At 45.0% G+C, this 27,750-nt stretch overlaps 1 protein-coding gene across 6 annotated transcripts in view; it reads right to left on the bottom strand.

The window, feature by feature from the left end:
• Positions 1 to 27,750, bottom strand: part of stab1 (stabilin 1) — a 271,384-nt gene that overhangs the window by 158,598 nt on the left and 85,036 nt on the right. For all 6 annotated transcript variants that reach the window (XM_070895414.1, XM_070895415.1, XM_070895416.1 and 3 more), the window contains 6 exons: positions 26,544 to 26,642; positions 22,214 to 22,300; positions 13,128 to 13,239; positions 10,067 to 10,253; positions 5,433 to 5,526; positions 2,519 to 2,677 (listed from right to left, as the gene is read on the bottom strand). In XM_070895414.1, coding sequence (XP_070751515.1) covers positions 2,519 to 2,677; positions 5,433 to 5,526; positions 10,067 to 10,253; positions 13,128 to 13,239; positions 22,214 to 22,300; positions 26,544 to 26,642 — 738 coding nt within the window. The remainder of the gene's footprint in view (positions 1 to 2,518; positions 2,678 to 5,432; positions 5,527 to 10,066; positions 10,254 to 13,127; positions 13,240 to 22,213; positions 22,301 to 26,543; positions 26,643 to 27,750) is intronic.

Raw genomic sequence — 27,750 nt, 5'->3', positions numbered from 1 at the left:
AGCCCGATTGTGCCGGTGTTCAAGGTGGATGGGTCGGTCAGGATATGTGGTGATTACAAGGCCACCATCAATCGGGTGTCACTCCAAGACCAGAACCTGTTACCGAGAGCGGAGGACCTCTTTGCGACGCTATCCGGTGGCACACTTTTTTCAAAATTGGACCTGACCTCAGCTTACATGACCCAGGAGCTGGCGAGTGAGTCGAAGAAGCTGACCACCATCACGACACACAAGGGGTTGTTTGAGTACAACAGCTGTCCGTTCGGGATTCGCTCGGTCACCGCGATCTTTCAATGAAACATGGAAAGCCTCCTCAAGCCGATTCCAAGTTCGGTGGTTTTTCAAGACAACATCCTCATCACGGGTTGCGATACTGAAGAACACCTCCACAAAAGCCGATGCACTCAGCAAGCTTCTACTAGCCACCACCGAGGGGGCAACCGAGCATGCTGCTGAGATGGTCATGGCTGTTGAAGCTTTCGAAAGCGAAGGCTCAGCCCGTCAGATCAAAGTCTGAACAAATAAGAGACCCGCTACTGTCTTTAGTCACGAAATGTGTCCCGAATGGGGACTGGGCAGCCACGTACGGGGCATGCCCTGAGGAATTTAAACCATTTCACAGGCGCAAGGATGAACTCTCGATTCAGGCCGACTGCCTACTATGGGGAAACCGAGTAGTCATGCCCCAGATGGGCAGAGAGGTGTTCATCCGAGAACTCCACAATGAGTACCCGGGCATTGTCATGATGAAGGCAATTGCCAGGTCACACATTTGGTGGCCAGGGATAGATGCAGACCTGGAACTTTGTGTTCGCAGGTGCAACATGTGTGCCCAGCTGGGCAATGCGCCCAGGGAAGCCCCCCTTAGCCCCTGGTCCTGGCCCGCCAAGCCATGGTCACGCATCCATGTGGACTACGCAGGTCCTTTCATGGGAAAAATGTTTTTGGTTGCAGTAGACGCCTACTTCAAATGGATCGAGTGTGACATTCTCAATTCAAGCACATCCTCTGCCACGGTAGAAAGTCTACGGGCAATGTTCGCCGTCCATGGTCTACCGGACGTCTTGGTCAGCAACAATGGCCCGTGCTTTACAAGCATTGAATTCCAGGACTTCATGGCAGGAAATGGTATCAACCATGTCAGAAGGGCACCGTTCAAGCCGGCCTCAAACAGCCAGGCGGAACGAGCAGAGCAGATAATCAAACAGGGGATGCTCAGAATCCAAGGGGGTTCCCTACAAAGCCGCTTATCACGCCTCCTGTGGGCCTACAGATCCCGACCACACTCGTTCACAGGGGTTCCACCTGCAGAGCTGCTAATGAAAAGGACGCTCAAAACCAGGTTATCCCTTATACACTCCACCATGAAATAAATTGTTGAGAGCAGGCGCCGGTCACAATGTGACTACTGTGACAGGAATGCGAGGGCGCGATATATTGATGTCAATGACCCTGTCTTTGTCCTCAACTATGCTGCAGGGCCCAAATGGCTCACAGGCACTGTGATTGCTAAAGAGGGGAATAGGATTCTGGTAGTTAAACTTATCAACGGACAAAACACGTGGATCAAACAAAAAGGTGGTTCAGCAACCCCATAGAAGAAGCAGAGGAAGAACACGATGTAGAGCTCACTCCACCACAGGTGACCGAACACCGGAACCAAGTGGAGGAAAGCCCAGTCACTGTGGGCAGTGCGGACAGGCCTGAGGCACCGCAAACAGCAGACACTCAGGCCAGCGCCCAACAACCGGAGCCCCAACTCAGGCGCTCTACAAGGGAGCGTAAACCACCAGAGAGACTTAACCTGTGATCCTAATAAGACTTTGGGGGGGGGAAGGTGATGTCATGTATTCAACTGTCATTGTAACCCGTGTATAAACTGACCTAAGTTCTGCACCGTGAGAACACTGACCACTAGGTAGTGAACTTGTGGGAGACACTCCTTTCAGGTATAAAAGGGGAAGCTCCACCCACCTTCTGCACTTCAGTGCTGGCTAATAAAGGTTACTGGTCACAGAGTGACCTTCTCTCAAGTATGGGCCTTGTGTGCATGTGTACTGTATAGTAAGGACATATTACACCCTTACTTCAATAACCTTGTAAGGGGTAGGAAGAGGTTCTATCCCCACAAGGCCATGCCAGAAACCTGAGCGCGAGGACAAGAGCTGACATATCACTGAGTCCCAGCCTAGTTTCCAGCAATTCTGGCATCTCCAACTGAAGTTACAGAGGCAGTTTGCTGGAATGACCACATATTTTCAGCTCTATCAGTTTAATTGCTGTTATTTCCTCATGCTGCATTTTACTCCTTTAAGGCTTCTTTTCATTGTATACCTTTGTCATCATTTATGAATAGTAAAAACCAGAATGGGCCACTGCATAACTCCAATAGCCACTGCCCTCTGCAGACACATACAGCCTTTTCCCTTCATCAATGCTTATTGCTCTCTATTGCCAAGGCTCTTCATCTTATGCTTTTCTTAAAAAAGAAAAGTTCAGATAAACCAGTAAGCGGTACCTGTGCGGGCCCAACATACTGGCAGTCAGCATTCTCGTCGCAGCCTCCTCGGGTGCTCAATAAGCATTCATTTATTTCAGTACACATTCTCCCATCTCCAGTCCATCCAGTGTTGCATTGGCAGGTTATGTTCCCAGGACCTAGACTAAAACATTCTGCCTGCAATAAAAAAGCAAACATGTAAAAAACGCCAGGCCATTATCCACGGTAGCATTGCAAAGCCCCCATCCCACTCACTCAGGACATTCATCTCTAATGTCAGTTGTAATCTCTATGCGTTTCTTGGCCTCACTACTGTTGCAAATAGCTGTCATTGTTAGTTTTCAAACTGGATCGTTTATTCACTTTGCAACAGAATGGCAGAACAGATTGCTATCAAATAGTCCCGGATCTAACGGCAATAACAAAGTTCAAAGCGTGCACACACCAGGCCAATTTAACTGCAACAATCGCACTCCATGCCTCATGCCAAGCTAAATATTGCTCAAAGAATAGATTGAAAAAGAAATCCTAACTTTGCCTTTTAAAATCATATTTCATTCTGATGCTGTGAATGAAAATGGGATCACATGTTCCAATTATTCAAAACAAATTAATAATGCAAATTTTTTTTCCATATTATGAAATAAATAAATAATCTAGTACTATGCCCACGTCAACTCTTGTGCAAATCATGACAGAATTGGAAGAGGTCTGGGAGTAGTGCTGCCATTTGCACTCTTGACCATGGTCGATACAAGATACAAGGAGCTCCAAGAACTTACAGATAAATGCATTAAACGTTTGCATATTGGTATCTCACAAATTAATTTAAGGACCCTTGTTCTTATGTTATTACTATTTGAAAGTATACACCTCTGCTTTGACGCCTGTTTTTGTCTACTCTGGTCACCCTAGGCCATGAACCAACTCTTTCCAGGCCTCTGAATATTGGGCTGAACATGCCAGCCTCCCCGGGTCCGTACGGAGTGTGTACGGACCCAGGAAGGCATCGCAAAAGCCGGTTTTCGGTGTGCGTACGCGCCGAAAACCGGCTTTTCCGATCTGTCAAGCTCTGGCTTGACAGATCCTCAATATCCCCATAGCCAGGACATTCGCATGGGCACGATTGCGGTATTTACCCATATCATGCCCAGCGAATGTCCTGAAAACTCTTGCACCTGGTAAAAGCAGGCGCATAGCCTACTTTTACCAGCATAAGAGTTTTAAAACGTACAAAAACATAGCAAAATAAAATTTTTAAAACACATTTTAATGTTAAAAACCCTGCCCACTAAGGTAAGTTTATTTTAGACCACAATTTTAAAACTTGTTTAAAAATCGGAACATATATATTTTTTCAGACATTTATTAACTTTAATTTAAATTAATCTTAAATATGTGATGTATTTTTTCTATTTTTTTATTGGTGTATGGGTGTTGGCGGGGGGGGGGGGTTCTCAATCATAATAATGAGAATTCCTACTTACGGAGTTCCCATTATTATGACTGAGAAAATACTGCACCTGGATTGGCTGCCCAGACGTGCACGCGCTCCAATGCGCAGGGAGTGAAGGCCTCAGGACCGGGATCGCTGGTGGGCGCAGCAGGCTAAGGTAGGTGCGCATCTTTTTTACCATTTTCTGTCGAGCACCTGCAGGAAGCAGTGGACCGGGATTTCAGGGCCATTATGCTCTGAACCAGTCATTAAGAAGTGCATTAGCATGGCCTGGAGATGACTGAATCATAGAAATTTACAGCATGGAAGGAAGTCATTCGGCTCATCGTATTCGTGCCGGCCGACAAAGAGCTATCCAGCCTAATCCCACTTTACAGTTCTTGGTCCGTAGCCTTGCAGGTTACAGCACTTCACAAGTGCATGTCCAAGTACTTTTTAAATGTGGTGAGGATTTCTGCCTCTACCACCCTTTCAGGCAGTGAATTCCAGACCCCCACCACCCTCTGGGTGAAAAAAATTCCCCTCAAATCACCTCTAAACCTCCTACCAATTACTTTAAATCTATGCCTCCTGGTTGTTGACCCCTCTGCTAAGGGAAATCGGTCCTTCCTATCCACCCTTTCTAGGCCCCTCATAATTTTATACACCTCAGTCTCTTCTGCTCCAAAGAAAACAAACCCAGCCTATCCAATCTTTCCTCATAGCTAAAATTCTCCAGTCCAGGCAATATTCTCGTAAATCTCCTCTGTACCCTCTCTAAGTGCAATCACATCTTTCCTGTAATGTGATGACCAGAACTGCACGCAGACTGCCCCCTCTGTTTCTCTTATTTTCTTTATGGGGAAGCATCTGTCCTCCATCTGGCTTCTGCACAAAGAGACATGGCTGAAAACAAGACTGCAGCAGCATGAGGAATGCAACCTGTTCCTACTCCATTGTAGCACTATGTGTTAGAGATCCGACATATCGTTCCACCCAGAACTTGCAAACATTTATTTAATAAAGGGCTTCAAAATTACAAGAGACAATATTTTAAAGCCAGTACCCCACACTCTGTCCATCACCAAGATTGCTTACTTTCAACTTTGCTTCTGTCCTTCCCTAACCCCCAGTGTCCTCCTCACCAACCTCCCGAGCTCCATCATACACAAATTCCAATTGTCCAAAACTGCCCCACACTAACTCCGCTTACCCATCAACTCTATCCACACAGGCCTAACAATGGCTCCCTGTCCCCCAACCTATCAAAATCCTCATCCTCATTTCCAACTGCTTCAATGGTCTCACCCCACCTTACCTCTTCAAGCTCGTCCCGTCCTAAATCCAAATCTGTGCTCTGTGATCCTCGCCTCACTTTACCTCTGCAACCTGTGCTCTTTGGTCGCCCATTTCAGGTGCCATATAAATACACGTTGTTGAATCGGGGTGCTATACAGTCTCCTGACAACAGACAACAGAAATGGTAGCTTTGCTCACATTCTCAGCACATCCTCCTCGATCAGGCTTTTCACAAAGATGCTCCACTTGACAGGTAATCCCATCACCCTCGTATCCATTCTTACATAGACATCTGGGAAAGCATGAAAACATTAAAATGAGATGTTACTTGAAATAAATACTACCTGATCGTCCAAGTCATTGACTCCAACTAGTCTAGGATCTGGAGCACAGTAATAAAGGTGGATTAGTCAGCATTTCTGGACTAGAAACTCTCTAGACATGAGTGTGGATCACACAATAAGGGCAGGAGTGACCTTGCCCTATCTCCAACTCACATTTCCATCTAGTGAGACTCTGCTCTGGAAATGTAGTCTCATTGAATTTGCCCTACGATATTTAGCTGCTAACCTAACCAGGAAGGACAGACAGAAAGGAAAAGGAGGTGGGGTAGCGTTGCTGGTTAAAGAGGAAATTAATGCAATAGTAAGGAAGGACATTAGCTTGGATGATGTGGAATCTGTATCGGTGGTGCTGCGGAATACCAAAGGTCAGAAAACGCTAGTGGGAGTTGTGTACAGACCACCAAACAGTAGTAGAGGTTGGGAACAGCATTAAACAAGAAATTAGGGATGCGTGCAATAAAGGTACAGCAGTTATCACGAGCGACTTTTATCTACATATAGATTGGGTTAACCAAACTGGTAGCAATGCGATGGAGGAGGATTTCCTCGAGTGTATTAGGGATGGTTTTCTAGACCAATATGTCAAGGAACCAACTAGGGGGGAGGCCATCTTAGACTGGGTGTTGTGTAATGAGAGAGGATTAATTAGCAATCTTGTTGTGCGAGGCCCTTGGGGAAGAGTGACCATAATATGGTAGAATTCTTCATTAAGATGGAGAGTGACACAGTTAATTCAGAGACTAGGATCCTGGACTTAAAGAAAGGTAACTTCGATGGTATGAGACGTGAATTGGCTAGGATAGACTGGCTAATGACACTTAAAGGGTTGACGGCGGATAGGCAATGGCAAACATTTAAAGATCACATGGATGAACTTCAACAATTGTACATCCCTGTCTGGAGTAAAAATAAAACGGGGAAGGTGGCTCAACCATGGCTAACAAGGGAAATTAAATCCAAGGAAGAGGCATATAAATTGGCCAGAAAAAGCAGCAAACCTGAGGACTGGGAGAAATTTAGAATTCAGCAGAGGAGGACAAAGGGTTTAATTAGGAAGGGGAAAATAGAGTATGAGAGGAAGCTTGCTGGGAACATAAAAACTGACTGCAAAAGCTTCTATAGATATGTAAAGAGAAAAAGATTAGTGAAGACAAATGTAGGTCCCTTGCAGTCAGATTCAGGTGAATTTATAATGGGGAACAAAGAAATGGCAGACCAGTTGAACAAATACATTGGTTCTGTCTTCACGAAGGGAGACACAAATATCCTTCCGGAAATACTAGGGGACCGAGGGTCTAGTGAGAAGGAGGAACTGAAGGAAATCCTTATTAGGCAAGAAATTGTGGTAAGGAAATTGATGGAATTGAAGGCCGATAAATCCCCAGGGCCTGATAGTCTGCAACTCAGTGTACTTAAGGAAGTGGCCCTAGAAATAGTGGATGCATTGGTTGGATGCATTGGTGATCATTTTCCAACAGTCTATCGACTCTGGACTGGAGGGTAGCTAATGTAACACTACTTTTTAAAAAGGGAGGGAGAGAGAAAACAGGTAATTATAGACCGGTTAGCCTGACATCAGTCGTAGGGAAAATGTTGGAATCAATTATTAAAGATGAAATAGCAGCACATTTGGAAAGCAGTGACAGAATTGGTCCAAGTCAGCATGGATTTATGAAAGGGAAATCATGCTTGACAAATCTTCTGGAATTTTTTGAGGATGTAACTAGTAGAGCGGACAAGGGAGAACCAGTGGATGTGGTGTATTTGGACTTTCAAAAGGCTTTTGACAAGGTCCCACACACGAGATTGGTGTGCTAAATTAAAGCACATGGTATTGGGGGTAATGTACTGACGTGGATAGAGAACTGGTTGTCAGACAGGAAGCAGAGAGTCGGGATAAACGGGTCCTTTTCAGAATGGCAGGCAGTTGACTAGTGGAGTGCTGCAGGGCTCAGTGCTGGGACCCCAGCTGTTTACAATATTCATTAATGATTTAGATGAAGGAATTGAGTGTAATATCTCCATGTTTGCAGATGACACTAAGCTGGGTGGCGGTGTGAGCTGTGAGGAGGACGCTTAGAGGCTGCAGGGTGACTTGGACACGTTAAGTGAATGGGCAAATGCATGGCAGATGCAGTATAATGTGGATAAATGTGAGGTTATCCACTTTGGAGGCAAAAACACGAAGGCTGAATATTATCTGAATGGCGGCAGATTAGGAAAAGGGGGGGTGCAATGAGACCTGGGTGTCATGGTACATCAGTAATTGAAAGTTGGCATGCAGGTACAGCAGACGGTGAAGGCGGCAAATGGTATGTTGGCCTTCATAGCTAGGGGATTTGAGTATAAGAGCAGGGAGGTCTTACTGCAGTTGTACAGGACCTTGGTGAGGCCTCACCTGGAATATTGTGTTCAGTTTTGGTCTCCTAATCTGAGGAAAGACGTTCTTGCTAATGACGGAGTGCAGCGAAGGTTCACCAGACTGATTTCCGGGATGGCAGGACTGACATATGAGGAGAGATTGGATCGACTGGGTCTGTATTCACTGGAGTTTAGAAGGATGAGAGGGGATCTCATAGAAACATATAAAATTCTGACGAGACTGAATAGGTTAGATGCAGGAAGAATGTTCCCGATGTTGGGGAAGTCCAGAACCAGAGGACACAGTCTAAGGATAAGGGGTAAGCCATTTAGGACTGAGATGAGGAGAAACTACTTCACTCAGAGTTGTTACCTGTGGAATTCCCAACCGCAGAGAGTTGTTGATGCCAGTTTGTTGGATATATTCAAGACGGAGTTAGATATGGCCCTTACGGCTAAAGGGATCAAGGGGTATGGAGAGAAAGCAAGAAAGGGGTACTGAGGTGAATGATCAGCCATGATCTTATTGAATGGTGGTGCAGGCTCGAAGGGCCGAATGGCCTACTCCTGCACCTATTTTCTATGTTCCTATGTTTCTCTTTAAGGCCATTAGCCGCTACTCAGGTACTCCGTGTGTGGAAGTTAACCAAATAGACGCATCCTGTGGGCAATTAGAAGCTTATTGTTGTTGCTATTGGATGTTTCTCTATATTGGCAGCAGCTTGGTTCCTTTCCTCAGAGAGATGTCAGATTTTCAAAAAACTAGTAGGAAATGACTGGTTTTCTTTGTGTTTTTGTATGTTTTTTCAAGATTCAGTTAGAATGGTTCAATGGTGATTTACTCGAGTTCTATGTCAAGTGGGGGTCTGAAATGCTAAACATGCCAGATGCAAGTCTTTTATATACAGGTATTATATATATTTTGTTTAATTATGATTTTTTTCCTCATGTGTTAATACATGTTTTCTTCCTTTAGGGCCCACTCATCGCCATTTGCACTATTTCCCAACAGAGGGCGGCATATAGCCCGTTTCCAGGCTTCACCTGCTGCACCTGAATTGGTGACAGGAAGTATGTGGGAAAGGTGAAGGCTGTCCCATTTTGAAGAAAACAGCTTGCTTCTACTCAGTTCTTTCATTGATGGCCAATGGAGATCATAGGCAAGAAGCCATGTATTAAATGCTAATTGTTTTAAACTTTTCACACCTCTAGTTTCTCAATAAGGATAATAATTGAGTCAATAAAAGAGTTTAATAAAATATGCATGGGTATATTAACTAGTTTTGTCCGTTAACGATGCCAAATAAGGCATGTTGGTTAACAGGTCAAGCATGCAATCAATACTTCCACTTAAGACCACTTGTTTTAGAAATCATTTTAGTGTTGGTATTAGTCATCTCTTTAGTTTGAATTTGGCTCTCATTTTAAGTTGTATTCTTCATAAAAGCTTTAGTTCTAATTTAGTCCAGTTGCTTATTTCCAAATCAGTCATATTTTGGGTTTAATCAAGTCATGCAAATGCAATGCAGTTGCCATTTTAAGGTCATGTACTTTGTTCCTGTTTTATATTATTATTTAGAGTTATAACTAAATTTACAGCAATTTAGGAAGCAGAGAAGTAGAGTTGTTTGGAGACTAGGAATTTCTCTGCTGTAAAGGCTGAAGAGTTGGGAGCTGCACAAGTCTATAGTGCCATCACTGGTGGGAGGGTGTCATTACAGCATGACAAATTTACATGGGCAGTTCCCATTATAATTGTGGAATTAAATTTATAATAGAAGTGCATGAAGCCATAAGAATGTCTGTATGTTATAGGTCTGTCAAGGATAACATACCTAATTGATTTATACAGTGAAGTCCACAGCACGAAATAACCAACATTACTAAACAGATTATCTGGTCATTATCTCACTACTGTTTATGGGACCTTGCTGTACACAAATTTGCTGCCATGTTTCCGACATTACAACAGTGACTGCACTTCAAAAGTACTTAATTTGGCTGTAAAGATGTCCCAAGATCGTGAAAAGCTCTACATAAAAGCAAGTCTTTCTTTTCTTTCTTTTAATGGCTAAAAATGCAGAAGGGGCAATTGTTATTTTGAAATTATTCACTTGTTCTCCTTACCTGGCAGTGCCATTGTCGTATTCACACACAGCAAATGCATGACAGTATTGGGATAAACCACTCGGACCACACGGCTCAGTCTTCTTGTCACAGAATGTACCTGTGAATCCCTCTTTGCATGTACCAGGTTGACAAATCCCTGAGTTTTCAGGTCTGTTATCACAAATCCCGTGCAAGCAAGGGCAATCTAGAAAGGAGATGCACGTTAACATCACAGGTATAAATGGAACTACAATCTCCATGCGTCCACTCGCTCACTCCTCCTTTCTGAACAAAATAAATGTACTTTGTTAGCAAAGATAATGATTTTATTCTTTGCAAAGAGTGCAAGGTAGATTTTCAGTTTGCTGCCCGAGTGTAAAACTGGCTTCACAGATCAGCTTACCATTATAGATTTTCATTGAAATCAATGGAAAAGAAACTCGAGCAGTTTCAATAAAGGGTGGCCAATCTGCAATGCCAGTTTTATGCCAGGTCAGAAAGTAAAAAAATTAACTCTGCATTGCTTTGCCTGAATAAAAAACTGATCAAAGAAGCAGAATATATTACCACATATATGAACATAAGAAATAGGAGCTGGGGTAGGCCATTTGGCCCCTTGAGCCTGCTCCACCATTCAATAAGGTCATGGCTGATTTGATCTTGTCCTCAATTCCACTTCCCTGCCCGTTCCCCATAACCCTTATCGTTCAAACATCTGCCTATCTCCACCTTAAATATATTCAATGACACAGCCTCCACTGCTCTCTGGGGTAGAGAATTCCAAAGATTCACAACCCTCAGAAGAAATTCCTCCTCATCTCCATTTTAAATTGGCGATCCCTTATTCTGAAACTATGCCCTCTAGTTCTAGATTCCCCAAAGGGAAACATGCCTCTCTGTATCTACCCTGTCAAGCCCCCTCAGAATCTTGTACATTTCAATAAGATCAGCTCTCATTCTTTGAAACTCCAATGAGTATAGGCCCAACCTGCTCAACCTTTCTTCATATGACAACCCCTTCATCTCAGGAATCAAACTCGTGAACCTTCTCTGAACTGCCTCCAATGCAAGTATATCCCTCCTTAAATAAGGAGACCAAAACTGTACGCAGTACTCCAGGTGTGGTCTCACCAACGACCTGTACAGTTGTAGCAGGTCTTCCCTACTTTTATACTCCATCCTTAGTAGTTGTCTGATCTAAATTGAAAATCTACCCTGTATTCTTTACAAATAAATTGCTTTATCTGATTAAAGTCTTGCTCTGTTGTATCTGGAGTGGAGTCTGCTCCACTGTTTATCCGGTGCTCTGTTCAAACCTGGTTAGCAGAAATGGATTAGGCTGTATCTTGGGAAGTGAGACTGAGGGACGTACATTATTTAAAAAAAACATTTATTCATGGGATGTGGACGTTGTTGGCAAGGCCAGGATTTATTGCCCATCCCTAATTGCGTCCGAGAAGGTGGTGATGAGCCACCTTGTTGAACCGCTGCAGTCCGTGTGGTGAAGATACTCCCACAGTGCTATTAGGGAGGGGGTTCCAGGATTTTGACCCAGTGTCAATGAAGGAATGGCGATATATTTCCAAGTCAGGATATTGTGACTTGGAAGGGAACTTTGAGGTAGTGATATTCCCATTCGTCTGCTGCCCTTGTCCTATAGGTGGTAGAGGACGCAGGTGTAGATGTGATGTTGAAGAAGCCGTGGCGAGTTGCTGCAGTGCATCTTATAAATGGTACATAGTGCAGACACGGTGGTGGAGGGAGTGTATGCTTAAGGTGATGGATGGGGTGCCAATCAAGTGGGTTGCTTTGCCCTGGATGGTGTCGAGCTTCTTGAGTGTTGTTGGAGCCACACTCATTCAGGCAAGTGGAGAGTATTCCGTCACATTCCTAACTTATGCCTTGTAGATGGTGGAAAAGCTTTGGGGAGTCAAGAGGTGAGACACTCGTTGCAGAATACCCAGCCTCTGACCTGGTCTTGTTGCCACAGTATTTATGTGGCTGATCCAGTTATATTTCTGATATAAACGAATCATAAGATTGATATCCCAAATGTTTGAGTCTTAGACATTAAGTACAATTTTTAATTCTGGCATATGTAAAGATAATAGAATTTTTTCTAAAATGGAATAAAATCTATAGTATATGTGTACAGGCGGTTCCATAAAACCAACTAGAGTAAACTGAAAATGCCTACAAATTCAGTGAACATGAAAGACTCGGATCACTGTGCTTGATTAAGCTGTGCTGCTGTCGTGTTTGTCAGCACATTCACTTAGGGCCTGGGTTTTATTCCGGATGAAAAAACATTTTATTGATTTTTACAGGCAGAAGATCTGTGTCAAATGAGATCTGTGGGTCAGTTTCTAACTACTTGTACTGAACGTAACAGCAGTGGGGAGGGTCACCCACCACCAGCGCATATTGGAAAATCGGAGGCAGCACAGCCGTACTGGGAAGATGTCTCCTTATGTGTTGTAAAATTGTTGTGCAGCGCCTTGGGACGTTTTACTATGTTAAAGACGCTATATAAATAAAAGTTATTATTATAGTTTATAACAGTTACTGTGATGAAATGCCTAATCTACAACTGGCCAATCCCTAATGAATAAAGTCAGGGACAATTGTAATCTAACCCACCCGCCAGAAAACTGCCAAGATCAGGTGCAACACTGGTTTTACACCCCGGATGATTTTACTCTCCATTGGAGTCACTGGAGAGTAATATTGGGCAGGGAGTAAAACCGATCCTGTCGGGTTCCCGCCCTGCAGATTAGATTAAAATGACCCTCCTGGTATCTATTTCCACCAGTTCATCTATAGCGTTAGTCAGCAAAAGTTATGCACTGCCCATGATGTTAATTACAAAGAGAAATTCTGCAAGTTAAAAAGTGACAGTACAAAAGAATGTAAGTAGAACATTAATGTAATGACCTGCTGATATTTCCAGTATTTTCTGTTTTTATTCCAGATTCCAGTATCCACAGTATTTTGCTTTTGTATTAATGTTAATTACATTGCTTTTCTCTTTATTTCAAACCCGCGTTAACATCTTTTGTGATTTTTGTAACTCACTGACCTAGGGTGCAGTTTTCACCATGTTTGTTGTGTCCAGAACAAATGTGACAGGCAATTCCTTTAAAGTCTAGATAACATTTGCATGAACCATCTCCTTCTAATCCATCAGTGCACTATGAAAAACAAAATTAATCATTTGTAGTGTTAAACCAGCAGAGAAAATTTTAAGTTTTTTTTTGTGAATTCCTTCATGCCTTACATTTCCAGCAGTTTTAGCATAAGTGAGACATTTGAAATGTTACCTATCTATTTATCTAGGTAAAGAAAGAAAAGCACTTTCATCCCCAGAATGTCATAGATTTCTTCATAGCCAATTAATTAGATTTGAAATATAGGAACATAAGAAATAGGAACAGGAGTAAGCCATACGGCCCCTCGAGTCTGCTCCGCCATTCAATAAAATCGTGGCTGTTCTGATCATGGACTCAGCTCCACTTCCCTGCCTGCTCCCCATAACCCCTTATCGTTTAAGAAATTGTCTAGTTCTGCCTTAAATTTATTCAATGTCCCAGCTTCCACAGCTCTCTGAGGCAGCAAATTCCACAGATTTACAACCCTCTGAGAGAAGAAATTTCTTCTCATCTTTGTTTTAAATGGGCGGCACCTTATTCTAAGATCGTGCCCTCTAGTTCTAGTCTCCCCCATCAGTGGAAACATCCTCTCTGCATCCAACTTGTCAAGCCCCCTCATAATCTTACATGTTTCGATAAGATCACCTCTCATTCTTCTGAATTCCAATGAGTAGAGGCCAACCTACCCAACCTTTCCTTATAAGTCAACCCTCTCATCTCCGGAATCAACCTAGTGAACTTTCTCTGAACTGCCTCCAAAGCAAGTATATCCTTTCGTAAATATGGAAACCAAAACTGCACGCAGTATTCCAGGTGTGGCCTCACCAATACCTTATATAGCTGTAGCAAGACGTCCCTGCTTTTATATTCCGTCCCCTTTGCAATAAAGGCCAAGATACCATTGGCCTTCCTGATCACTTACTGTACCTGCATACTATCCTTTTGTGTTTCATGCACAAGTACCCCCAGGTCCCGTTGTACTGCGGCACTTTGCAATCTTTCTCCATTTAAGTAATAACTTGCTCTTTGATTTTTTTCTGCCAAAGTACATGACCTCACACTTTCCAACATTCTGCCAAATTTTTGCCCACTCACTTAGCCTGTCTGTCCTTTTGCAGATTTTTTGTGTCCTCCTCACACATTGCTTTTCCTCCCATCTTTGTATTTTCAGCAAACTTGGCTATGTTACACTCAGTCCCTTCTTCCTAGTCGTTAATATGATTGTAAATAGTTGGGGTCCCATCATTGATCCCTGCAGCACCCCACTAGTTACTGGCTTCCAACCAGAGAATGAACCATTTATCCCGACTCTCTATTAATTAGCCAATCCTCTATCCATGCTAATATATTACCCCCAACCCCGTGAACTTTTATCTTGTGCAGTAACCTTTTATGTGGCACCTTGTCAAATGCCTTCTGGAAATCCAAATACACATCCACTGGTTCCCCTTTATCCACCCTGTTCGTTACATCCTCTACCAATTCCAGCAAATTTGTCAAACATGACTTCCCCATCATAAATCCATGCTGACTCTGCCTGACCGAATTTTGCTTTTCCAAATCTCCTGCTACTGCTTCTTTAATAACTGACTCCAACATTTTCCCAACCACAGATGTTAGGCTAACTGGTCTATAGTTTCCTGCTTTTTGTCTGCCTCCTTTTTTAAATAGGGGCGTTACATATGCAGTTTTCCAATATGCTGGGACCTCCCCAGAATCCAGGGAATTTTGGTAAATTACAACCAATGCATCCACAATCCCTGCCACTACTTCTCTTAAGACCCTAGGATGCAAGCCATCAGGTCCAGGGGATTTATCTGCCTTTAGTCCCATTATCTTACTGAGTACCACCTCCTTAGTAATTGTGATTGTGTTAAGTTCCTCCCCCAGATAACCCCTTGACTATCCACTGTCGGAATATTGTTAGTATCCTCTACCGTAAAGACTGATACAAAATATTTGTTCAGAGTTTCTGCCATCTCCATGTTCCCCATTACTAATTCCCCGAGCTCGTCCTCTTAAGGGACCAACATTTACTTTAGCCACTCTTGCTATCTGTTTTTATATTTTGCGCTAGTTTACTTTCATAGTCTATCTTCCCTTTCTTAATCATTTTTTTTTAGTTGTTCTTTGCTGGCTTTTAAAAGCTTCCCAGTCTTCTGTCCCCCCATTAGTTTTGGCCACTTTGTATGCCCTTGTTTTTAATTGGATACCATCCTTTATTTCTTTAGTTAGCCACAGATGGCTATCTTTTCTCTTACACCCTTTCCTCCGCACTGGAATATATTTTTATTGTGAAATATCTCCTTAAATGTACACCACTGTTCATCATCCGTCCTACACTTTAATCTATTTTCCCAGTCCACGTTACCCAACTCTGCCCTCATACCTTCATAGTCTCCTTTATTTAAGCTTAGTACGCTGGTTAGAGGTCCAACTTTCTCACCCTCCATCTGAATTTGAAATTCAGTCATGCTATGATCACTCATTCAGAGGGGATCCTGTCATGTATTTAACTGTCATTGCAACCCATGTATAAACTGACAAGTTGTACACTGTGAGAACATTGACCACCAGATGGTGAACTTGTTGGGAGACACTCTAACTTGGTCTTTCAGGTATAAAAGGGGAAGCTCCACCTACCTTCATCACTTCAGTGCTGGCGAATAAAGGTTACTTTTCACAGAGTGACCTTCTCTCAAGCATGGGCCTCGTGTGCATTTGTACTGTATAGTAAGGACTTATCAGTGGCGACGAGAAACTGTGATTTAAACCACGCGAGCATGGCCACTAGCAGCACAGACGAGAGGTACTGTATTGGGGATGATTGGGACGATTTTATTGAGAGACTACAGCCAAGTTTCGTCACTAAGGAATGGTTGGGACAAGAGTCGGCCGACAAACGCAGGGCTCATCTCCTGACGGTTTGTGGATCCAGGACGTACTCCCTGATGAAGGATCTTCTAGCGCCAGAGAAGCCGGCGGACAAGATGTTTGAAGAGCCCAGAAAGTTAATCGGGGAACACCTTAAACCGGCGAGCAGCATGCACATGGCGAGACACCCGTTTTATACGCACCGGCGGCGAGAAGGCCAAAGCGCTCCAGACTTCGTGGCAGACCGCCAGCGCCTGGCAAGCCTATGTAAGTTCCCAGATGAATGCAGAGCGGAGATGCTGCGAGACTTTTTTATTGAGGGCATCGAGCACGCTGGGGTTTTCAGGAAACTGATTGAGACCAAAGACTTGACCCTGGAAACGGCAGCCTTGATGGCCCAGACTTTTATCTCAGGGGAGGAAGAGACCAGAATGATGTTTGACAAAAGTCTGGGCTCAAATGCAGCAAATGGACAGGGAGTCAACATTGTTAAAGCGGCACACAGTTCTCCAGGCAGACAAGGTAATCGGACATGCCCCAACATGTAGTCGAACCCAGAGAGGGAATTCAACAGAGACAATGGCTATCTGAATGGCGATTCACGCCATCGCAAGGGACAATCCGCCCAGTAATGGGGCCATCAACACCTGTCAATGGTGCACTTCAGGGCAGTCACAGAGACAGTCAGAGGAGATCGACTGGTAAAGGACCTTTTGTTTCCAACAACGGCTCATGTTGGAGGTGTGGAGGCACACACCCAGCCAGAGTTTGCAGGTATCAGCAATATACCTGCAGAAATTGCAACGTCAGCGGTCACTTGGCGCGTATGTACAGGAAGCCTGCAGCCAGGCTGATGTACGAGGAGGACGGGCCCGATGTAAGCCCTACGAGGCCAAATGAACACTGGGGGAAATTGTTGGAAGCTGAAGTTCAGCGAGTTCATGTGGAGCACGTATATAGTTCATACACCAGGACGCCACCGATAATAATGAAAGTGCTCCTCAATGGCATCCCAGTATCAATGGAGCTAGACACGGAGGCCAGCCAATCCCTGATGTGTATCAAACAGTTCGACAAGTTGTGGGCGTCCAAGGCCAGAAGGCCAAAATTATCGCCGATTGACGCACAGCTACGGACATACAGAAAGGAGGTGATTCCGGTGCTAGGCAGTGCCATGGTAGTCGTGACCCACAAAGATTCGGAGAACAGGTTGCCACTCTGGATTGTCCCGGGGGACGGTCCCACAGTACTGGGGAGGAGTTGGCTTGCTGTCATGAACTGGAAATGGAGCGATGTCAATGCAATTTCTTCTGTGGAGCGAATATCATGCTCACAGGTCCTGGACAAATTTGACTCACTATTTCAACCCGGCATTGGCACTTTCATGGGGACCAAGATAGTGATTAACATAAACCCGGACACCAGGCCAGTACACCACAAGGCCAGAGCGGTGCCGTACATGATGCGGGAAAAGATAGAAGGCGAATTGGACCGCCTGCTGAGGGAAGGCATCATCTCGACAGTCGAATTCAGTGACTGGGCGAGCCCGATTGTGTCGGTGCTCAAGACGGATGGGTCGGTCAGGGTATGTGGTGATTACAAGGCCACCATCAATCGGGTGTCACTCCAAGACCAGTACCGAGAGCGGAGGATCTCTTTGCGACGCTATCCGGTGGCAAACTTTTTTCAAAATTGGACTTGACCTCAGCTTACATGACCCAGGAGCTGGCGAGTGTGTCGAAGAAGCTGACCACCATCACGACACACAAGGGGTTGTTTGAGTACAACCGATGCCCGTTTGGGATTCGTTCGGCCGCCGCGATCTTTCAACGAAACATGGAAAGCCTCCTCAAGTTGATTCCAGGAGCGGTGGTTTTTCAAGACGACATCCTCATCACGGGTCGCGATACTGAAGAACACCTCCGCAACCTGGAGGAGGTGCTACACAAACTGGACCGGGTAGGGCTGCGACTGAAAAAGGCGAAGTGCGTCTTTCTAGCTTCAGAGATGGAATTCCTGGGGATGAGGGTAGCAGCAGACGGGATCAGACCTACTGCGTCCAAGATGGAAGCGATCCAGAGAGCACCCAGACCCCGTAACACGACGGAGCTGCGTTCGTTCTGGGGCTCCTGAACTATTTTGGTAACTTTCTTCCCAAATTGAGTATGCTGTTAGAGCCACAACACGTGCTCCTACGCAAAGGTCGCAAATGGGTCTGGAGGGACAGCCAGGAAAGGGCTTTTGATAGAGCACGCAATTTGTTATGCTCCAACAATCTGTTAGCGCTATATGACCCATGTAAGAAACTTGTTGTAACGTGCGATGCGCCGTCTTATGGTGTCGGGTGTGTGTTGCAGCATTTTAATGACAAGGGTCAGTTACAGCCGGTAGCTTATGCCTCCAGAAGTCTGTCCCAGGCAGAAAGGGGCCACGGGATGGTAGAAAAGGAGGCGCTTGCATGTGTATATGCAGTAAAGAAAATGCACCACTACCTGTTTGGCAGGAAATTTGAGCTGGAAACAGATCACAAACCCCTAATGTCCCTTTTGGCCGACAACAAGGCCATAAATGCAAATGCATCGGCCCGCATACAGAGGTGGGCACTCACGTTAGCTGCCTATGACTATACAATTCGGCACAGACCGGGCACTGAAAACTGCGCCGATGCACTCAGCAGGCTCCCACTAGCCACCACTGAGGGGGCTATCGAGCATGCTGCTGAGATGGTCATGGCTGTTGAAGCTTTCGAAAGTGAAGGCTCACCCATGACAGCCCGTCAGATTAAAGTCTGGACAAATAGAGACCCGCTACTGTCTTTAGTCAAGAAATGTGTCCTGAATGGGGACTGGGCAGCCACGTACGGGGCATGCCCTGAGGAATTTAAACCATTTCAAAGGCGCAGGGATGAACTCTCGATTCAGGCCGATTGTCTACTGTGGGGAAACCGTGTAGTCATGCCCCAGGTGGGCAGAGAGGTGTTCATCAGAGAACTCCACAATGAGCACCCGGGCATTGTCACGATGAAGGCAATTGCCAGGTCACACGTTTGGTGGCTAGGGATAGATGCAGACCTGGAACTTTATGTTCGCAGGTGCAACACGTGTGCCCAGCTGGGCAATGTGCCCATGGAAGCCCCCCCTTAGCCTCTGGTTCTGGCCCGCCAAGCCGTGGTCACGCATCCATGTGGACTACGCAGGTCCTTTCATGGGAAAAATGTTTTTGGTTGTAGACGCATACTCCAAATGGATCGAGTGTGACATTTTAAATTCAAGCACATCCTCTGCCACGGTAGAAAGTCTACGGGCAATGTTCGCCGCCCATGGTCTACCGGATGTCTTGGTCAGTGACAATGGCCCGTGCTTCACAAGCACTGAATTCCAGGACTTCATGGCAGGCAATGGAATTAACCATGTCAGAACGGCACCGTTCAAACCGGCCTCAAACGGCCAGGCGGAACGAGCAGTGCAGATAATCAAACAGGAGATGCTCAGAATCCAAGGGGGTTCCCAACAAAGCCGCTTATCACGCCTCCTGTTGGCCTACAGATCCCGACCACACTCGCTCACAGGGATTCCACCCACAGAGCTGCTAATGAAAAGGACGCTCAAAACCAAGTTATCCCTTATACACCCCACCATGAAAGAAATTGTCGAGAGCAGGCGTCAGTTACAATGTGACTACCATGACAGGAATGCGAGGGCACGCGGTATTGATGTCAATGACCCTGTCTTTGTCCTCAACTACGCTGTAGGGCCCAAATGGCTCGCAGGCACTGTGATTGCCAAAGAGGGGAATAGGATTCTGGTAGTTAAACTTACCAATGGACAAATCTGCCGCAAACACATGGATCAAACAAAAAGGAGGTTCAGCAACCCCATAGAAGAAGCAGAGGAAGAACACAATGTAGAGTTCACTCCACCACAGGTGACTGAACACCGGAACCAAGTGGAGGAGAGCCCAGTCACTGTGGGCAGTCCAGACAGGCCTGAGGCACCGCAAACAGCAGACACTCAGGCCAGCGCCCAATAACCGGAGCCCCAACTCAGGCGCTCAACAAGGGAGTGTAAACCACCAGAGAGACTCAACCTGTGATCCCAATAAGACTTTGGGGGGGGAGGTGATGTCATGTATTTAACTGTCATTGTAACCCATGTATAAACTGACTAGTTGTACACTGTGAGAACATGGACCACTAGGTGGTGAACTTGTGGGAGACACTCCTAACCTGGTCTTTTAGGTATAAAAGGGGAAGCTCCACCCACCTTCATCACTTCAGTGCTGGCGAATAAAGGTTACTGGTCACAGAGTGACCTTCTCTCAAGCATGGGCCTCGTGTGCATTTATACTGTATAGTAAGGACTTATCAGATCCTTTACTAGGAGACTGTTTATTAATTCTGTCTCATTCCACAGGACCAGATCTAAGATAGCTTGCCGGTTGGTTCTGTTACATACTGCTCAATGAACGCACTCTATGAACTCCTCCTCAAGGCTTCCCTGACCAATTTGATTCGTCCAATCAATATGGAGGTTAAAATCACCCATGATTATTGCTGTTCTCTTTTTACAAGCCCCCCACTATTTCCTGGTTTATGCTCCAACCAACAGAGTTGCTACTGTTAGGGGGTCTATAGACTACGCCCACCAGTGACTTTTTCCCCTTATTGTTCCTTATCTCCACCCAAACTGTTTCAACACCCTTACCATTTGAGCCAATATAGTTTCTTACTATTGCAGTGATTCCATCCTTTATCAATAGAGCTACCCCACCAGCTTTTCCTTTCTGTCTGTCCTTCCAGATTGTCATGCAAGTAAGAAGGCACTCAATGTTGTTATGTAAGTAACAAAGCACTCAATGTGTGCACAGGATGAGATAACTGAGCAGTTAATATTGGTTGGGAAACTCCCTTGGTGTCTGTCACTGCTGCCAATGGATCCAGTACGACACAACAACTTGCATTTATATAGTACCTTTTAACATAGAAAAATGCCTCGAGGTACTTCACAGAAGCATAAGGAAAAAGAATATTAAATCTAAGGAGAGATTAGGAAGTAGTAACCAAAAGCTTAATAACAGAGTTAGGCTGTAAGGAAGGTCTCAAAGGAGGAGGTGTAGGTGAAGAGGGCGAAGTGTTTAGGAAGACAATTCCAGAGAATCACACCCATATTTCTAAAGGCCAAGCCACCAATGGTGGGGTGAAAGGAGGTGCTGCACAAGAGGCTGAAGTTGGAGGAATATAGAGTACACAGAGGTTGTATATCTGGAGGAGGTTACTGAGAAAGCGAGGGGTGAGGCCGTACAGGGATAAGAATTTAAACCTTGAGGCGGAAGGCTTGGAGGCAATGTGGATTCAGCGTGGGCAGTGCGCGCCAAGTACGCTGATGAGGCCTGAGGATCATTGTCTATCACTCCTTGAGCCTCTTGCTTTGGGTGTGCGTTGGTCGCGCAGCACCGAGTCTGTACCCACTAATGGGTCCAAACTGCGCATCATCATCATCATAAGCAGTCCCTCGGAATCGAGGAAGACTTGCTTCCACTCTTAAACTGAGTCCTTAGATGGCTGAACAGTCCAATACGAGAACCACAGACCTTGTCACAGGTGGGACAGATAGTCATTGAGGGAAAGGGAAGGTGGGACAGGTCTGCCGCATGATCTTTCAGCTGCCTGCGCTTGTCGATGAGACTCGAGGTGCTCAGCGCCCTCCTGGATGCACTTCCTCCACTTAGGGCGGTCTTTGGCCAGGGACTCCCAGGTGTCAGTGGGGATGTCGCACTTTATCAGGAAGGCTTTGAGGGTGTCCTTGTAACGTTTCCTCTGCCCACCTTTGGCTTACTTGTCGTGAAGGAGTTCCGAGTAGAGTGCTTGCTTTGGGAGTCTCGTGTCTGGCATGCGAACGATGTGGCCTGCCCAGCGGAGCTGATCAAGTGTGGTCAGTACTTCAATGCTGGGGGTGTTGGCCTGGTCGAGGACGCTCATGTTGGTGCATCTGTCCTCCCAGGGGATTTGTAGGAACTTGCGCAATGCCCATAGTACTCACAGCAGGTTCAATCAACCTTCTTAACAAAGATACCAGTGTACAGTTTCATCATAGATTTTTTTGAAGAATGAATTAAGGTTAGACTGAATTTTACAGCAACTTACTTGTCCGTGTCCATAACATGGATTTTTAAAACCACCTAAACAAGCCTTGCAATCTGGACCGAAGAACCCCTTACAGCATCCTGGTTTCTAGACAGCAACAAAAATATCCGATTAAGCACATTTTAAAGTATCACAAAGATCTCCTCAGTGACAACACATTTCATTGTGTATTGAATATTAATGCTTATTATTATTGTATATTAATGCTCCCTCCCCCTTCCCCACAACAGAAACATATTTAATGGGGTGGGTTTTAATTCCCCAGGTAGGAAACTGGAGTTGGGGGTGAGCCGATGGTCTTCCCAATCAGCAGTCTCTGTGGGAGGCCTCAGACGATTTTAATAACCAGGTCTCATTTATATCCTGTCGGCCAGCTGCCTGCCCGTATTGGGTGGAAGGAGGCAGCTAGCAAGTCAAAATAGTGAGGTCCGGAGGCCACATCAGCTCCAAGGTAAGTCAAGGATTGGGGCTATTTTGTGTGTGGAAAGGGGGAGAGCCCACGGCAGCAGGTACCCAGACCTTCCTTCTGGAGCCTGGAGCAGCACTACAGCTCCTCCAGGCCCCACTAAGAAAAATCTTTGATTTACCTTAGAGGGCCTCCTCTTATTCTCCACCAGGTTCTGAACGGAGTGCCCACAGTGAGACCCCACTCAGTAGGCATTAAAATGCCATTAACGTTCTATGGACGTTTTTGGGCCTCGATCAGCATATATTAATGCCTGAATCAAGGGCCCAGTTAAGATGGCGATGGGTGGGAATTGGCTATGAACAGCTTGATAAGTCTGCACAGCTGTCTTAACTGTGTGCCTGCCCTGTTCCCACTGGTGGGGTGGGTTAGAATTCATCCCCCCTCCCCCCCACCCCCACCCCCCATTTTCAGCCCTGTTTTCTTCTCTTTAGATTCTCCAGTTTACACATCAAGAGGATAGACAGGCAACCTGCTTCCAGGCTTCTGGCAATGAAGTCCTGTTGCTAGATAAGTGTTCCAGCTTGTTTCACCCATCCGTTTTCCTTCCATTTTTCTAAGGAAGTCTCTTCCTAGCCTCCCCAAATACTCGGCTGAGATGGAAATATGCCACATGGAAATTATGGATGCGATCCCATATCCTGTCTGCCCATACCAGGATCTGTGCTAACAACCTAAGCTAATACTTAGAAATTTCCCCCATCACTACATGTTAGCGACATCATAAGCACAACGGAAAGATTTCCACTATTCACTATTTCGAGAGAAATCATGAACACATTCTAAAAAGAATGTGGGTAAATTTAACTTGTGGTGATAGTGTAAAATGGGCGATATCAGATTGGTCACGTGTTATACGTGGAAATGAAAATCGGGTGAGGTGTACAATAGCGCTCGATTTGTTATTGCCCGTTTTACATTATCACCAGAAGTTAAAATTGCCCCCAATATGTTTATATTGACATTTTCTGACTGTTCCATGATCTCTTTGCAATCAGAGGGAAATGCAACAGCAGTTTGATCATCTAGTGAGGTACAGGCTAAGCATACATTTGAGAGCAGGTGTAGAGCTCTATCTCCCCATAGCAGCTGAACAACAGTGCAGTTTGGTGCTGCCCACTCACATCCAATCAGCAATATAATACACCTTAAAGTCATTGGAACCAATGCCATAAGGAGAACAGGATTGAGGCCTTACAAAAGGAGTGCGAGAAGTTAGGTGTTAGATTCCAGGTGGTCATTTCAGGATTAATCCTCGTGACATGTGCTAGGCCAGGTGAGAAGTGTCATCATCATAGGCGGTCCCACAAACGAGGATGTCTTGCTTCCACATGAGTTCACAGATGGTTTCAATGAAGAACCCGATGTTCCAGTCCTGAACTCCAATTGAAGGGTGGAAGATGCCTGTGCGTGGATTTCTTTTAACATGTGGTGACCGTTGCACATTAGCCACCACACGGGCTTGACAGAGCTAGGCCTTTATCCAGTGGCAAGGGTTAACCAGGACGACTGGAGACCTGCTCTGCCGCACGGACCTAGTGCATACACATATCGCAGTGTGGGCAGGCCCGTGCTGCCCCTGGGCCCTCAGCTCTTCTGGGCCCCGTACCCTCATTCGCCGCACCTCCGCCATGATCTCTCGCCGCTCCTCCGCCACAAACATTCGCCGCACCTCCGCCACGAACTCTCGCCGCACCTCCGCCACGAACTCTCACCGCTCCTCCGACACGAACATTCGCCACATCTCCGCCACGATCACCTACCAAATCTCAGTCACGATCCCTCATCACTCCTCGCCCCGATCACTCGTCGCAAGTCCGCCACGACCTTCCCGCTCCTCCGCTGTACCAGAGCCCCAGCGATGCTTCTGCCCACGCTCCAAACGGCGACCTGGGTCCTGATGATGTCACCCACCTCAAAGCCGGCACACATTTGTGTCGGCTCGCGCTGGAAGCTGCAGTGGTATGCTCCAGCTCTTATACTCCCGACCTGCGGTGATGTCCTCTCGCAGGTTGGGGTGGCCCATGATGTGGATCAGACACATGACTGCATGTCTGCAAAGACAGATGCTGAAGCGATGGTTCTTGATTTCTATGCTGTTGGGATGAGTTCTGAAGCAGAAGGAATGAGAAGGTATGAGTTCTGAAGCAGAAGCACACACAATGAGTTCACCTTAACCAAACTCCCCACTGAAAGGACAAATAGAGCAATGGAGGAGGAATTAAGCATAAGATGGAGGATAGGGATGGGGCACAACAATCCAAAGAGTAAGCTTGAGGTCCAAGAAGAGATGTACATTAGAAAATATAGGAGAGCATTTAAGGAGAAATATAGTAAAGGGAAAAAAAATAGAAGGAATTGGAGACAGGGAAGCCAGGTCTCGTCTAATCATGATAGGTTTTTGCATATTAAGGGAATCAAGGTATGTGGGGATATTGCGGGCAGGTGGAGTTGAGGTAGAAGATCAGCCATGATCTTATTGAATGGCAGAGCAGGCTCGAAGGGCCAAATGGGCTACTCCTGCTCCCATTTCTTATGTTCTAACATGCCCAGGTATTTGTGGAGGGACCTGTGAACTACATACCAAGTTTGTTTCGGGTGCAGACAATACCTCAGGTGTCACTCCACCTCCATTCAATGGCCCATCTGATACAGCCAACACATTTGTAAATGGGCAGGGAATGCACATGTGTATCACTTTACAGAAGAAGTGCAATGGCAGCAATGCCCTCCAAAATGCAAAAATGGCATAATTCCTAGCAAAAGCAACAAATGCATGGGGCAAAATGCAACAATGTTTACCGAAAGATGCAAAAAAAATGCTACATATAACACCAATAGCTACCTACCTTTAAGAGACTTGCTTGAATAGGACAGACCCCAGAATCCCTGAAGCACCCATTTCAACTGGGCAAGCAATACGCTGTGGGCAGTCCCTCACCACCAGTTCAAAGTTCGGGCGAGGGGCCTAATGTAAATAAATATACAATTAAAGTGAGGGGCGCGCATGCTGGAAGCGCGGCCTCATTTTTGGCCCTGAAATTGCCTTGGTGCACTGCAAATCGGGTATGTACAGGCAAGGACTCCATTTCCCAAACCTCTTTCCCCTTCCCCGCAAGCACTGCCTGCAAAGGCTCTCCACGCTTTGTGGATTGTCAGAAAATTTACCTTGGAATGTTTTACCACAAGTGATTATTGAGACATGAGCGGCATCTTTCATGAAGGAAGTGGAAAAGTATTTGAAAAGGAAGAATATAAAAGGATATGGAGAAAGGTCGAGGAAACTGAATTAGAGTGGGCAGCTCCAGATGAAGAGCTATCACTGGCACAAACATGGGCCCAATGGCCTCCTTGCATGCTATAAATTCTATGATTCTGTAACCTTCATAGAAATGAAACAACTGTTGATAATTCAAAGCAGCCTGCTCTTTGCTCCTGACCTAGCTATAACTGATCATAAATGGAAAGGAAATCACATGTTCTGCAGTAACAGCACTATCGTTTATACTATACTCCACCCGCCAATAAAAACACTGCAATAACTAGACATCAACTTCCTTAACTCTCTGATGAGCAGTGCTTCATAATGGTTATTCCAAAACTCATTCATGATACACCAAGCTCCAACTAATATAAAATAGCACACTTATTTTAGTCAGCATAATATCCTGAGGTAATCATTGAACAATATTTTTGTACATTAATACTATTTGGCTTATTGCATTGTAAAATGCTGTTGAAATCTTTATGCTGTTTTAAATCTCCAAATTATGTAATTTATAAAGGCACAGGACAGATGAATAATGTGTACCTCATAAACCATGAATTCATTGCAGTGGACATGATGCAATGTAAAATACTTACAACAACGGTCTGGTTACAGTGTCTAGCGCAGCCGTAGCTCCTACTATAGATAACACCATCAATTGATCTATCATGCACACAATTTTGTTCATATGTTTCCTGCAGATACAAAAGGTTTGTTAAGAATAAAGTTACTGTACAAATCATGCACCTCTCATAATGACACCTAAATATTGGATACTCATAGGCGATTTGTAATATATAAATTCTGAGGGCACATAATCACTCTATCATCATGTAACATTGCTAATGGTTTATGTTCATAAGGTTCACAAATTATATAAATATTATATCAGCTGCGACTCAGTGGGTAGCACTCTCGCCTCTGAGTCAGAAGGTTGTGGGTTCAAGTCCAACTCCAGGGACTTGAGCACAAAAAATCTAGGCTGACAATCCAGTGCAGTGCTGAGGACGTAAAAGATCCCATGACACTATTTTGAAGAGCAGGGCCCTGGCCAATATTTATCCCTCAATCAACATAACAAAAACAGATTATCTGGTCATTACCACATTGCTGTTTGTGGGAGCTTGCTCGTGCGCAAATTGGCTGCCGCGTTTCCCTCATTACAAAAGTGACTACACTCCAAAAGTACTTAATTGACTGTAAAACATTTTAAGACATCTGGTGGTCATGAAAGGCACTATTTAAATGAAAGTCTTTCTTTCTTTATAATCCATCTGTAAGTTACACGTGCACCTTATACTATAAGGCACTTTATTGCAGTCTTTAATATTTATTTTCTAGAACTTCTAATGGGCTGAAATTATGTGCAATATTAGTACATTTAAATAAAATTCTTCTGTCAGACATTAATCTGATTATTCTAACACCTTTGTTAAAATGGCAAAGACATTTCACATTAATATATTTCATCACTTGGAACAATTTCATCCTATATGAGCATAAGAAGGGAAAAAAGAGTGGAGGCTCACATGAAAAAGATGAAACAGTTCGGTATAGCAGTCATGTGATGCAGTCTCTTGATGGGACTGAAGAGGAAATGCTGCCATTGTGTTTGCTTCTTTTGGAAGTGACATTATCTTTTTATGAGTTTCTTCTTCTTTAATCTTGCCACACAGTATCCTTATCCAGTTGAGTAAACTCGAGTGCTACCCCTACACCTCCCCAGCACCACTTTAAAACCAACAGATAGAAGATACGGAGAACTGTAAGGTTCGAAAATCCACGGCCGCATTTGAAACACCG

Source organism: Pristiophorus japonicus, chromosome 12 (genome assembly GCF_044704955.1).
Source record: "Pristiophorus japonicus isolate sPriJap1 chromosome 12, sPriJap1.hap1, whole genome shotgun sequence".
Taxonomy (NCBI): domain Eukaryota; kingdom Metazoa; phylum Chordata; class Chondrichthyes; family Pristiophoridae; genus Pristiophorus; species Pristiophorus japonicus.
This window is presented reverse-complemented; position numbering and strand designations above follow the sequence as displayed.